The sequence below is a fragment of the Microplitis mediator genome, chromosome 6, assembly GCF_029852145.1.
Source record: "Microplitis mediator isolate UGA2020A chromosome 6, iyMicMedi2.1, whole genome shotgun sequence".
NCBI classification, from domain to species: Eukaryota; Metazoa; Arthropoda; class Insecta; order Hymenoptera; family Braconidae; genus Microplitis; species Microplitis mediator.
Window position 1 is genome coordinate 9,992,129 of NC_079974.1, and position 13,670 is coordinate 10,005,798.

The 13,670-nt window shown below is 38.9% G+C and overlaps 2 protein-coding genes and 1 long non-coding RNA gene across 3 annotated transcripts in view; 1 reads left to right on the forward strand and 2 right to left on the reverse strand.

The window, feature by feature from the left end:
- Positions 1-781: 781 nt before the first annotated feature.
- Positions 782-2,363, reverse strand: LOC130670509 (uncharacterized). The gene is made up of 2 exons (XM_057473919.1): positions 2,218-2,363; positions 782-2,105 (listed from the first exon to the last, which is right to left on the reverse strand). The coding sequence occupies exons 1-2, from the start codon at positions 2,361-2,363 to the stop codon at positions 782-784; spliced, it is 1,470 nt and encodes a 489-aa protein (XP_057329902.1).
- Positions 2,364-5,827: 3,464 nt separating this feature from the next.
- LOC130670510 (uncharacterized) lies at positions 5,828-7,523 on the reverse strand. The gene is made up of 5 exons (XM_057473920.1): positions 6,914-7,523; positions 6,707-6,830; positions 6,554-6,642; positions 6,237-6,482; positions 5,828-6,120 (listed from the first exon to the last, which is right to left on the reverse strand). The coding sequence occupies exons 1-5, from the start codon at positions 7,182-7,184 to the stop codon at positions 5,828-5,830; spliced, it is 1,023 nt and encodes a 340-aa protein (XP_057329903.1). The 5' UTR covers positions 7,185-7,523.
- A 574-nt stretch (positions 7,524-8,097) lies between these two features.
- LOC130669618 (uncharacterized) overlaps positions 8,098-13,670 on the forward strand; it is a 30,501-nt gene continuing 24,928 nt past the window's right edge. The window contains exons 1-3 of the long non-coding RNA XR_008990225.1: positions 8,098-8,326; positions 12,689-12,994; positions 13,079-13,337. This is a non-coding gene — a long non-coding RNA (uncharacterized LOC130669618). The remainder of the gene's footprint in view (positions 8,327-12,688; positions 12,995-13,078; positions 13,338-13,670) is intronic.

Genomic DNA, 13,670 nt, shown 5'->3' on the forward strand with positions numbered 1-13,670 from the left:
GGTGAAAACAAGAAATTGAGGTCACTCCAGACATGCTTGAATTTTTTCCAGCGGGGTAACGTGTACTCAGAATTTTTTTCGCCGATTCAAAATATTCCAGCTGGAAAATCCAGTGGTTCCGACACTCGAAGGCGGTGGAATTGATGGGATAGGAAAAGCTTGGGCTTCTTTACACAATTATTATGTTTTTTCATCAGGATAAATGTCATTCACATATTTTTAGTCTCTTTCTACTATTTCTCTCATTATGTATATCTATATATATTGGCGTTCAATTGACCGGTCGCAACTTCAGTTACATCAAAATGCAACGATTTATTTTATGAGAACGCAGTTGATTATTAAGAGAAAACGAGATCATAACTTAGCGCGAGGCGTCAGCCATGAGAACTGTGAACTATATAAGTGAGAAAGAGCGTTAAAAGAGTGAGAGAGACAGCGCATCCGTCTTCTTCATCCCCACTCGAGCGGTCTTTTCGATGAGAATGCGACTAGCGGAGCTGCCTATGATTGATGAATAATCGACTGTACTGTCGATTATTTTTCGGCGGTGAGAATTGAAGATGAGAGTGATGATAGTCTGTTCGCCAGGTTGACAGACTTTGAGATATATCACAGCAGACATTGCAGCTTGAGATGCGTCAGAAAACCCGTGAATCTCGATGCCAGATGAATTTGGGATGAGATTGATCCATCGAGGAATTCTTAGATGAGAAAGTTGAGGTGGTTCATCGCGGAAAGTTTTCCATCGGTGAACTAGCTCTGGTGAGAGTGAATCATCCTAGTCGACCTTTTGTAGCCAAAGGTCCTGGATGATGATTTTTGCTTTGACAATTACTGGTGAGATTAAACCCAGAGGGTCAAATAGCTGAGCAGCCTCTGAGGTGATGGTGCGCTTGGTGATGCTGAGAGTTTGAGACGTCTTGCCAGTAAAGGTGAGAACGTCTTCTTGACAATTCCATGAGAGACCCAAGATTTTTGAGATGTGGTCTGAGAATGAATGAGAATCTTCTGGACTGAGTGATGATGAGATTTTGTTGAACTGAGGGTGGTTGCTCTTCCATTTAGTTAGTGGAAAGCAACCTAAATTGCAAAGTGCCTCGACATTGTTTGCAATGTCGTTGAGATCGCTGAGATTGTCGGCACCGCCGCCGATGTCGTCGACGTAGCTGCCTTTTTGAAAGGGTTCCACTGCTAGTGGATATTGAGACCCTTCGTCGATGAGAAGTTGTTTGAGAGCTCTGCCAGCAAGATATGGTGCTGGTCGAGTGCCATATGTGACGGTGTTGAGTTGATAAGCCACAGTGAGACCATTCTCTGTCCAGAGGATGCGCTGATAGTCCCTATCATCAGGGTGGATGAGAATTTGACGAAACATCTTAACAATGTCTGTCAAGAAGATGAATCTGTGACTTCTGAGGTACAGCAGTACATCACAGATCTTTGCTTGAAGACTTGGGCCGATATGTAGATGATCATTGAGAGAGCTGGCTGATGATGTCTTGCTTGACCCATTGAACACGACCCTCAACTTGGTGGTTTCGCTGTCTTCGCGAACAACGCAATGATGAGGTAAATAATATACATGAGAAGGTTCAGGCGATGTAGATGAGACTCGAGTCATGTGTCCGAGTGATTCATACTCGTTGAGAAAAGCAGTATATTGACCTTGAAGTTCTGGGTTTTGAGAAAGACGCTTCATGAGACGGTTGAGACAGCGCTGCGCAATATGACGAGATTCACCTAGCTTCTGATATGATGATTTGAATGGTAGACGGACGATGTATCGTCCTGATGCGTCTCGAGAATGAGTTGATAGGAAGTGAGCTTCACACTCAGCTTCCTCGACGGTGAGAGTTTCGTTGCAGGACTCTGGATTTTCTTCAAGTTCCCAGAACTTGGTGAGAGAGTCGTGCAGTTGAGCATTTGAGATGATATGATGAGACAGGCTAGGTGAATGATGAGATTGTTCATGAACTGGGCCGAGAATTGTCCAATTAATTTTAATTAATGTAACGGGGCCGTTAAGCCCACCTCCGTTTGACGGGAGGCCGATACCTCGCCCTTTTGGGCATACTCGCGCTGCGTAATCCCTATTGTATATACTGAATCCACCATATATTATAATAGCGAAATATGAGCATAAGCTCATATTAACTTACCCATTAGGCATGCATTGCATGTGGGTGTCTCACTAACAGCCACCACGAGTCCTACCTCACTCGGCCCCCCATTCCTGCCATCCCAGGAAATAAAGAGACTCTGACCGAAATGGGGCTTGGAAATGGGGCACCCATGGTACCAGACTTCAGCTCTGGTGAACTGCTTGCATAGATTAGTGGTGGGACGCAAGTTCTCCCCATACCCTATGTAAAGGGCCACTCCACTTGTTTCTTTCGGGTTCCCACAAGCAATTATCCGCTTGTTTCGAAACGTCCCCTCTAAGATTTTCTACTTTCCCCAAGCCAGATAGCACACTAATTATTCAAGCCAAATTAAAGTTGGGCGGCTTTGGGGACCGAGAATTGTCCAGCCAAGCATGGTTTGTTGAGCTATCGGTTCTGATGAACTTCCTGTTATGAGACCTGGTCGGATAATTTGACCGTAGAAATCTGCGCTGATGAGAAGGTCAATTTTGCCAGATTTGTGGAAATCTGGGTCGGCGAGTTCTAAATCTTGAATATGAGACCAAAGAGTGGATGATATTGTGACTGATGGAATCTGCGCTGTGATGTTCTTGAGAATGTGTGCGTTGAGGTATGCGTGTTCTGATGAGATGGTAGACTGCAGTTTGAATGAGACCATGCCTGAGGTTTTTCCTGATGAGATATTGCCAACTCCTTGCAAAGGTATGTTGCATGGCTGAGAGATGAGACTGCAAGTGCGAACAGCAGCTTGAGAAATCAGAGTAAGTTCTGATCCAGGATCAATAAGAACTCTGATACGATGAAACGAGCCTAATTGATGAGAGATGAGAGCATGTGCGGTTGCCAAAAGCACTGTCGGTCGAGATGTCACTGGGTTGTGATCTGGAGCATGGCTGATGGCAGATGAGATGAAAGCTGCTGCTTGAGAAGTGCAAAATTGTTTTTGCTGAGATGTTTGCTGCTGAGCTTCGGGATGAGATGCAGGTGGTGATGAGACTTGCTGCGTTTCAGCAGCTGCTGCAGGTGGCTTCTTGGTAAGCCTCATGAGACGAGAGTAGTGCAGCATTGAGTGGTGCGGTTCGTCGCACTCTTTGCAGCGACGACGGCCCTTAGATTGACAGTTTTTGAAACTGTGGTCACCAAGACAGTTTCGACAGAGATGAGAATATGCTGCTAACTGGAACCTTTCATCCGGAGACATTGCCTGGAATCTCGGGCATCCGACGATGAAATGATTGCCCTCACAGCAATGACAATAGTCTGACTTGAATGAGAATGTGCTTTTAGGCAGTGCTGGATGAGACTGAGAAGTGTTTGATTGAGATCTTGGCTGATGAGATTGCTGATTTCGTGGTGGTGGATGAGACTGCGTGGGCGGTTGATGAGACTGAGACTGCCCTGGCTGAGATTGTTGAGACTGAGGTGCTGTTGAAACGTGTACTTGAGCTGATGAGATTCGCGGTTTGGTTCCCAGGTGGCTGCGTGAATCATGAGATGGCTTGCGTGGTGAGACACCACCCTCCATGGCTTCACGAGCTCTGGCGCGACCGGTGAGGAATGTACAAAGATCCTCGTAGCTTGGAAACTCCGTTGACGTGCCCAAATGGACTTCCCAAGCTTTACGTAATGAGAGGTCAAGTTTCTGGACGATGAGATGAACCAGGATCTGGTCCCAGTGCTCGGTGGGCGATCCCAGAGCTTTGAGAGCTTGCACTGCCTCGTTGGCAGTGTTGATAATTGCCTTGAGCTGTTTGGCAGAGTTGCTGTCAGCTGGTCTGATGCTGAACAGCTTATTAAGCTGCGCCGAGATGAGAAGACGCTTGTTGTTGTATTGTTGGACAACAGCGTCCCATGCTAAGGCAAATGAGTCTCCAGTGACTCTGATGTTGGCGATGAGACGGGCGGCATCACCCGCTAATGCCGATTTGAGGTGGTACATCTTCTCCACAGAAGTGAGAGATGTATTTTCGCCGATGAGAGAAACAAACAAATCGTGGAAATGTTTCCAGTCTTGATACTTGCCTGAGAATTTTGGCACAGGGATAGTAGGGACATTAAGCCTACTTCCAGCTGGCACGATGAGACTTGAGTTGGCTAAGACACTACCTTGAGACGGTAATGCTGATTCCAGCTCATGGATGCGATGGAAGAGAGCTTCCTGAGCTCCTTGGAACAGTTTGAGAGCCTTCTCAAATGAACCGTCCGTGAAATACTTGTGTTCGACCATCACGTCGGTCTTGGATGAGAGTAATTTCTCGCGGTCTTTGGCAAATTTGTCCCAGTGTTGGGTGAGGAGGTCCAACTTCGAGTTGGCTGCACGTAATGAGAGCGTGTCTACTATACCGGCTTCAGCAGATGCCGCAACGGAGGTGAATACAGAGATCCGGTGCATCTGCAGCACAATTTTGTTAGACACAGTAGCCATATCTGTAAAAAAGCTGAATGAGACACACAAGAAACAATGCAATGCTCAATTGAGCCTGAGAATTTTAATGAGACACAGAACAAACTGACAGTAGTTTTCTGGGTGATGATGAGACGCTGAGAACTGCTGCAAATGGACGCAGATGAGAGACGCTAATGAATGAGAATTAGTTTATACACTAGACACTTCACATTAATTAATTTGCACTGTTGTGTCCCTTAATTAATTCCCACAAGTGCAGTACCACGTCCAGGGTACTCCGCTATGCACCTGTGTTGAAGTGAAAAATATAAACTGCACTGATGTCACTTAGCGTCACTGAGAATGTTTAATTTAAATAAATTTATTTAACCAATTCACACGATCCGGCTCGAAGGACCAAAAAATGTTCAAATAATTAATATCTAATCAATTATATGATGATAGGATGAGAGGATCTAGTGTGTGTGAATTGGCGGGTAGTGAATAAATTTATTTAACACTTCAATTTGCAATAATAAACACTAAAAATATTTTATTTACAATATATACACTTGTTGCTAATTATTTATAATGAGACTTGAGATTATTTACTGTTATTAATGTTTATTTTATGAGAATTACACTCGCGATCAACACGTGGCCAAGATGGCGTCGAGGCGCGAACAATGCCGGTACACGAGGTTAGACTAATTAATGCAAAGAAACTACTGAGAATATTGATGAGAACAAAAATATAGCAATAAATAATTACTATGAATTATTATGAACAAAAAGCACTGATTACTTTACTGAGAACGCAAAAGATGAGGATATTACGATAAGATTTATGAGAGCACGAGGCGTCAGCCATGAAATTACTGTAACAGAATGTGTGAGAGAGAGCGTTGGAAGAGTGAGAGAGACAGCGCATCCGTCTTCTTCATCCCCAGTCTAGCGGTCTTTGGTATGAGAACGCGACTAGCGGAGCCGCCTATAGTGGATGACTGATCGATAATGCGGGCGATAAGATATCGACGGTGAGAATGTAATGACTGAGAGCGGGAGATTTGAACATATTAAAAAAAATGCTGCACAGTTACATAAATGCTTTACTTATGTCTTACTTGTCATTTATTCATTAAAATCATAATTATAATGAACGGCGTCGTACAACGACCAATAGTTAAAATTAAATATTTAAATTTCAGTTTAATAGTTTATCCTTTGTTTTACCAAATGATAATTATTTAAGTATCTTAATTTTAACTTTGCAATTAATCACTTTTATCAATTTTTAATGAATTATTATTGTTTCCGTACAGGGTTTTCTGCAAAGAATGCAAGAAATTGTATAATCGTTCCTATGAGCATTTTCTCTTCTCGCTTGTTCCTTTAGTTTATATTCATATTCTAGACAAATACACTTGTGGCCACACGGACAGAAAGTAACCTTCGGTATATTTGTCTGGCATATTGAGCATGGAATACTGTCATCATCTGCAACTACATCATTGAATTGCATTGCTTGCGTCGATTCGTTGATCCAAGGAGTTTTAACTGGATCATCGAGCAATTCAATTTCATTATCTGTAAAACAAAATTTTTTATTATTTTATTTTATTTATATTTGCAAGGAAATTATTTGAATAGGAGTAGTACAGAGATATTTAAGAAGGATTGTAGTCAACATCTACATTACTTACCATAGAACCTGAGATCATCTGCCAACTCTGGAACTTGAAGATTTTTCTCTATTTCTTGTTCCTGCTCCTGTTCTTCCATTGGTTGCTGCTGTTCATCATCGTCATCCTCATTAAGGTCAATTATTTCTGGTTCGTTAGGTTCTTCCTGCATATTTTCTTCAGCTGGTATCAGTAGCTCATTTTCTTGACGACGATAATCATGAAGGAGATCTACCCGGACTGATCCACTGAGGTCATCATATAAATCTGAAAATAAAGCGATTAAGTAATTAGTAATTATGGTATAATTTTGATAATATTTGAAAATTTGTATTTACATTGCTGTCTGTCTACAGAGACATCTAGTCTATTCCGCAACTCAGCCCGACTGCGCCCCACTATTGTTAAATAGTTCAACAATGTGCATCTGTAAATAATTTTTTATAAATTAACTTATTTAACAATCCACATAAAATATTTTGAAAACTTACCGTCCCCCCAAGAACCGATCGCACAGCACTCTCGCAGTCAGGCATAAATTATCATTGGGATGAGCTCTTCGTCGATTCCGGCTCCAATTATTGACACATTTCTGAATGTACGATGATAATTTTTCTAAAGAAAATTAAACAAGTAATTCATAAGTATTTATTACAAAAAATTACTTGGTTTCAGCCGTCATTCTACTCATCACTTACTGGTGAAATCGTACACTGATGGATGGAGTACTGTGAAATGGCTTAGCAAGTCTTCATTCACATCTTCCGCCAAATTTTGTGCCTGCCACGGAGCTGTCCTAATTGATACGCTGCTCGCTTGTGGAACCAAGCATTGAGTCAAAAATATCCGAAATCTTTCGTAGTTGGGATTATCTTGAGTATGGGCTACAAGTATATCTGAGATAATGCTCACCGCATTATTAATTCTTTCAATCGGCACAAATGGAATTGCCCAAGACAAATTTAACATTATCGATTCTGATTGGGTGCGGAGCGGAAGGCCCAGGGATCGCCACTTACGAGTTACAGCCTGAAAAGAAAAAATTAATAATAAATAGGAGGTTTAACGAAAAAGAAAATATTTTTAGATTCTGCTCCATCAACGGATACTTTCCCTGGCTGTTTGCACCCATGAACTTCTTCTGTTGACTGTAGGCAATGAAACAGCGATCGAACTTCATAGCGCCTCATCACAATCGCAAATAATATGTGTCAAGCGTGGTCATGCTTCGGGGACCCGTTGAAGGATCCACTCCCATACGCAATTGAACAGTTGAGTAGATTTTTCGCTGCATAAAATGAACAAAAGCGGGATACCCTGCAATGTAAAAAATAAAATAATATAGTTATGAAAAAACCAAAAGTATCATCATTGAATTTACCTGATTTCCATGACGCGAAATGATGGTCATCAGTAGTTTTATTTGCGGATGAAGTGGCACACACTAAAATAAGCAAAAGTAGAAAGATTATTTATTTGTTAATAATTACTTATTTCTTATATTTTATATGCATAATCATAACCGTCTTGATTTACCTGGAAAGTTAAATCGATGTGCCACTCCGACACCTCCCAGTTTCGGTATAAGTTCATTATCTCCGAAGAGATATCCAATGGAATTATTATTTCCAACCTGACCTTGAAAAATCTCATCTGTTGACTGGTGCGTGAGGAAGTAAACACCAAGGTCATCTAATCCACATATTGGCAGGCAGGAATTCGATCTCGCTCGATTTCTTCCATTGATAGTAGAAGAGTATTTAGAATTATAAATTGAATGGAAAAAAAAATTTTTTTTTAAATTTTTTAAAAAATTGAAATTATGTAAATAATGAGTACTATGCTTTGTTCTAGGTGTCCGTGCTCTTCTGACAGGAGCTGCTACAGTAATTGGTGCTAAGTCGATGTGATTGTGATCATTGATTCTATGAAATCTACCATTACTAAGACGTCAAAGTCTTACTGGACATCGCTGACGTCTATTGACATGGGCGCATACAAATCGTTGGTCCGCATCAACTTGAAATCGTGGATTCCCCCTGAATAGATGGTTCTCATATCTCAGATATGACGTTTCCATAGCAGCTTATTAGTTATACAATAAATTTCAGGTACTGTAAATACAAAAATAATTTTAGAAGTAGAAATTAAATTTTCACAAGAATTCAAAAAATTAGTTTCATTGCATTAAATATTTCAAAATGGGCTCTATGAAAAATGAGAATGTCGTTACAGAAACTTAAATTTATTAATGAAGACCCGCTCTAAGTAGTAATGTCTGAGTTCGTCGCGTCAGCAAGACGCATTTACGAGCAACACTTTCTACTCTCCCAGAATGAGTAGTCTCACTTTGATTTTTTATTTATTCATTCTTTCATTTCACATTAATGTTTCATATCACGAATTTGAATTGGCAATAATCGTAGTTTTTAAGTGCATTCTCAGACAGTTCCCCCCCCCACCTTTTAAAAATTCTTAATGACACTCAACTGTCACGTAAGCGTATCAAAATTTTATTAATTAATTAAAAAAAATTTTAAGCATTAACTTAAAAAAAGACAACGCAGTCGTAATTTCGCCGAGACATAGATGTAATAACAATTACAGTTGATATCAATTGTAAGTTAAACGAAATTTGTTGAAGGAATTTTAGCCCACAAAATTCAAAAATCCGAACTTTAAAATTGACATGAATATTTATTGAAATTTATTTAACAAATTTCCTATAACTCCCAATTGATATCAACTGCAAGTAATTTTTTTTTAAATCTATATCTCGGCGAAATTACTACAACATTGTCCTTTTTCAAATTCAGGTCTCAGTTAGTCTTAAATTAATTCATGAAATTTTAATACGGTTATCACAGTAGAATGTTATTAAGAATTTTTAAAAAGTGGGGGGGGGGGCACTATTTGAGAATGCCCTTAATAAATTTATTTATTTCTATAATTTAATTTATAGTAGCATTAAATTCTTTTGATTAGCAATTTCATTTATTCTTTTAAAATCCTTAGTATAAAGTATTTTATCACAAAATTATATAAATTTTGAATCGAAGAATTTTTTATATAAATATTCAACATTTTTAATTGATGATACATTACCTCGAATACAATAATGTAAAATTCCTCAAATATTTATTAATTATTAATCCAGATGAGCGTGATGCTACCGGGTAACCAATATCAAGAAAAAAGTTTTGATTTACGTGACGATTTCCCGAATACGTGCTTCTGCAAGCGATCCGCTTGGATGAATGAGTACAGCCAGTGCTGCCAGAACGTGCGATATTTTTACCCCCTCCTGCCATTACACTCCATGCTATTTCACCTCAGGAAGGGGTAAAAAGTACAGCGTACAGCGATCAACTGGGTGTTCATCCCGCTAAAATTAACCCCTTCTCCTTTTTTTCCCAATGGACATTGGGTCTGCACATTGAATCTGGTCAGCATCTCACTTACACTCAAGCAGTCACTGTAAGATAAGTAGTGACTAGAGTAGTGCTAGTGCGGTGTTGCGCTTACATTTAAAGTGGTTTGCGCGCCTTTTGGATCAAGCATCACCAGTTAACGGAAATCAAAGAGTATGGCGAATAAGTCTACGAATCGAGGCGGTTTTCTTTGAAGTGTACAGCCGACACATAGGATTTTGAGTATTGTTGCTTAATGTAATACAATACAATATATTTATTATATCGAAATTCTTTGAATCTCAGCATCGTTTATTTAATTTTTGTTGAATATATATATATATATATATATATATATATATATATATATATATATTAGGGTGGCGCAAAAAAACCGACTATTTTTTTTTTTTCAATCTCGCATGAACATTTGTTGGTTTACGATGTTTTAAGAAGCCTCTCCACAAATCAGCTCGATAAAAAATTTTTAAGAGGTCGCTCACGAATTTTGAAAATATCGAAAATGATCGAAAGTAGGATTTTTATTAAAAAAATTTTTTTTTTCTCGTGGCAGCAATAGTTTATATTTGTATAATCATGACTATGCTGAAAATTTCAGCCCAAAATTTAAATATTTAAACGGCGCTCAAGAATTTTGAATGTTTCCGAGCGCAGTCTCTTGGACGTTTTTGAGCGACCCTTAAATATTAATAATAAAGCTTCTCGATTTTTTCACCATCAATTTGCATGACAATGAATGGAAATATAACCCGAGAAATAGAAATAATAAGTTCTTTACATACTTTTTTATTTTTTAATTCAATTTGTAGGTTTTTTCGCTTATTCAAAACTGACCGAATTTCATTGTTTAAGACTGTTCTGTATATTTTTGGGTATGCAAAAGTTATATTTAAGGGAAATGACAACAATTGAGTTATAAAAACTAATTCAAACTATTAATTACATATTATCAGTTAATATTCGAAATTCTTGAGCGCCGTTTAAATATTTATATTTTGGGCTGAAATTTTCAGCATAGTCATGATTTTACAAATATAAACTATTGCTGCCACGAGAAAAAAAAAATTTTTTAAATAAAAATCCGAATTCCGATCATTTTCGATATTTTCAAAATTCGTGAGCGACCTCTTAAAAATTTTTTATCGAGCTGATTTGTGGAGAGGCTTCTTAAAACATCGTAAACCAACAAATTTTCATGCGAGAATGAAAAAAAAAAAATAGTCGGTTTTTTTGCGCCACCCTAATATATATATATATATATATATATATATATATATATATATTGTAACGTAATATTTCTTAAAACTCAATTAAACCCAATAATTACTCAAAACTCTTTACTCGATAAATTTACTCCAAAACTCAAAACTCAAATTACTCAAAATCGGGCTACGTTACACTTCGCCCACCAATCACCCCTCTCATCTCCTCCAGATCCTGACGGGCGCCAGCCGACTTTTATTTCCCCGGTATCGGCAACCGGTCTAAACGTACACGTAAATTAAAACCTATAAACTATACCCTTTGGAGATGAGAGACATGACCAGTGGTAGCGGCATGTCCTGGTGCGCTCAGTATGCTAGGTTGTGGAGAGAGGGTCGCGGTTCTTTCAATGCGAAAGAAGCCGATTAATTAACTAATAGGAAAGACGTAAAATAACGAAACGAAATTAAATAAAATACCATAAAGATGACGCGAGAGCGACGCGGAGGGCCCAAAAGACCCGCGGTCCAATACTCCCGGTCCATCACGCAAATAAATACCTGGGCAAGACATCGGGAACCTCTCAACGACGACGAATCACAAACTTTATACACTACTAGATAAGATATAAAATAAAATATTAATAATTAATGCGATAATTCACGATAATTAATTAATGCGACAGATGGCTCCAAGAGCACCATACACAGGGCTACAGGCTCCAAAACGACGAAAGTCTAGGGTGGTGGTCGAGGTCCACCATGGCGTCTCTCCGACTCACTACCGCTCACTCCAAGACTCCAAACTCGACTACTGGGTCGACTCGTACACGAGCGACGCCAGGTCTCAACTTTACTCCTCAACGGTACTCGCACAACTGTTTCACGATAATCTCCCACTCTAACTCGCTTACTCTACTCCATCTCTTTCAATCCTACATTCTCGCTTCTCCATCCATTCGTACCTTCACAAACATACAAGCCGTGGACTCACGGGCCTTCCCGTAATGTCACTCCCCGTGATATCCGAAGTTAGCGAATTGTTGGCTTCCTCGAGCATCGCAAACGAGGCCTGCCATCCCCGCAATAACCGTACACGTACCCCAGCTAACTTCGAGTACCACCACGAAGGGGCGGCGACATCTCAGTCGAGGGCTAAGCCTTGGCCTAGTCGTCATCACTGGTCGGGAGGCACGTTATATTGGCCACTATCCGCGACACAGCCAGACATCCCCCGTTAAATCCACGCTCCATCACACAGATACTCCAGAAACATACTCCGTACACTACACGTACTCTATCACACACTTTTATCTTACCATACCCATTTATACTCCATATACTCCGCTCATTCTCTACTACACTCGACTCAACACACATACTCACTTTTTTCTCTCACTATCACACCGACTTACACGTATTCCAACCTTCAACTCCATCCCTTCGGCAATGTAACGTCACAATATATATATATATATGTATGTATATATATATAAATGTATATATATATATGTATGTATATGTTAAATTATTGGTTAGTAGATTGTAAGCAGTGCAGCCAGATCCTCCTGCCATTACACTCCATGCTATTTCACCACGGGAAGAGGTAAAAATATCACACGATCGGGCTGCACTGTGCATGTATCATGTAGCATCTCTGTCATTCAACTCTCCGCGATTTCAAATTAATCATTTATTAACAGCTCGAGCTATTTATGATCATAAATTCAAATTTTTTAAATTTAATATTTTATAAATATTATACTTAAAAAAATCACGGTAAAAAAATTGAAAGTTAATAGTGAATTCGATAAATAAATTATATAATTAAAAATTTTAGTGAAATGGAGGCTGCTGGACAATGTGAGAGATCTCATCGCCTCGTTCATAATGGCTTTACCTACCACTTAGACTCAAGATATGCTAATAAAGTTCGCAAAAGATACGTTTGCTCATCTCGGATCACCCTCAATCACTGTAGAGTTAAACTATGGATAAATGCAAACGGCAGGATGGAGGTAGATGGTGACCATAATCACAGACAACCAGACATTCAACAACGAGAGCCTGTGATTCGAGAATTGCAGACTCAAGCTTCACAAACTGATTTATAGCCGAATGTAATATTTAACAATGTTATCAGACAGTAAGTGAGCTTTATAACTTGCATTATCTGGTAAAGTTTATACGAGTTAACTATTCATACTTATTTATAATAATTCTTCCACAGAATGCCGAATGCCGGTAATTTTATTAGAGCTGAAGCTGGGAGGCAAATCATCCACCGCCAACGACGTCTACAACGACCTCCGCTTCTACATACTTTCCGCGAATTAGGACCAATGCTATTAGGCTATCAACGGATTGCATCAATTTATCGGGCCGAAATCACTGCAGACGATGGATCAATAGCGTATGTTTTTGGAAGCAATTATATGCTACAGAGACTCGGTGAAGTCAGCGAATGGCACATAGATGGAACTTTTCAAGTAAGGATTCACATATTTCATTATTTTCTTGGAGGCCACTTTATCCGCAGAACAAAAGAAGGATAAAATAATTAAAAATAACAAATCAACTAATTCATTAAAATGAAATTATATTTATCAAAATTAATTAATTAAAATTAGTAGATTGTGATTAATTCGCAAAAATTTAACGTTTCGAAATTGAATTCAGTTATTAGAATATTAATTAATTGAAATTAAATTATTAATATTGTAAGGGTATAGTAATATTTTTTAAAAATTAGACTTCGTTGGTTCTCTTTGTTGCACTTTTACTCTTTTATTTATTAAAAGAAAAATTTTTGAATTTCCCAA

Coding starts and splice junctions, on each gene's coding strand:
- LOC130670509 (XM_057473919.1), bottom strand. CDS start 2,363: ATGGGGAGAACTTGCGTCCCACCACTAATCTATGCAAGCAGTTCACCA. Junction 2,106..2,217: donor GGAATGGGGGGCCGAGTGAG/GTAGGACTCGTG, acceptor TGGTGGATTCAG/TATATACAATAGGGATTACG.
- LOC130670510 (XM_057473920.1), bottom strand. CDS start 7,184: ATGTTAAATTTGTCTTGGGCAATTCCATTTGTGCCGATTGAAAGAATT. Junction 6,831..6,913: donor ATCAGTGTACGATTTCACCA/GTAAGTGATGAG, acceptor AATTTTCTTTAG/AAAAATTATCATCGTACATT. Junction 6,483..6,553: donor CTCTGTAGACAGACAGCAAT/GTAAATACAAAT, acceptor CTTTATTTTCAG/ATTTATATGATGACCTCAGT.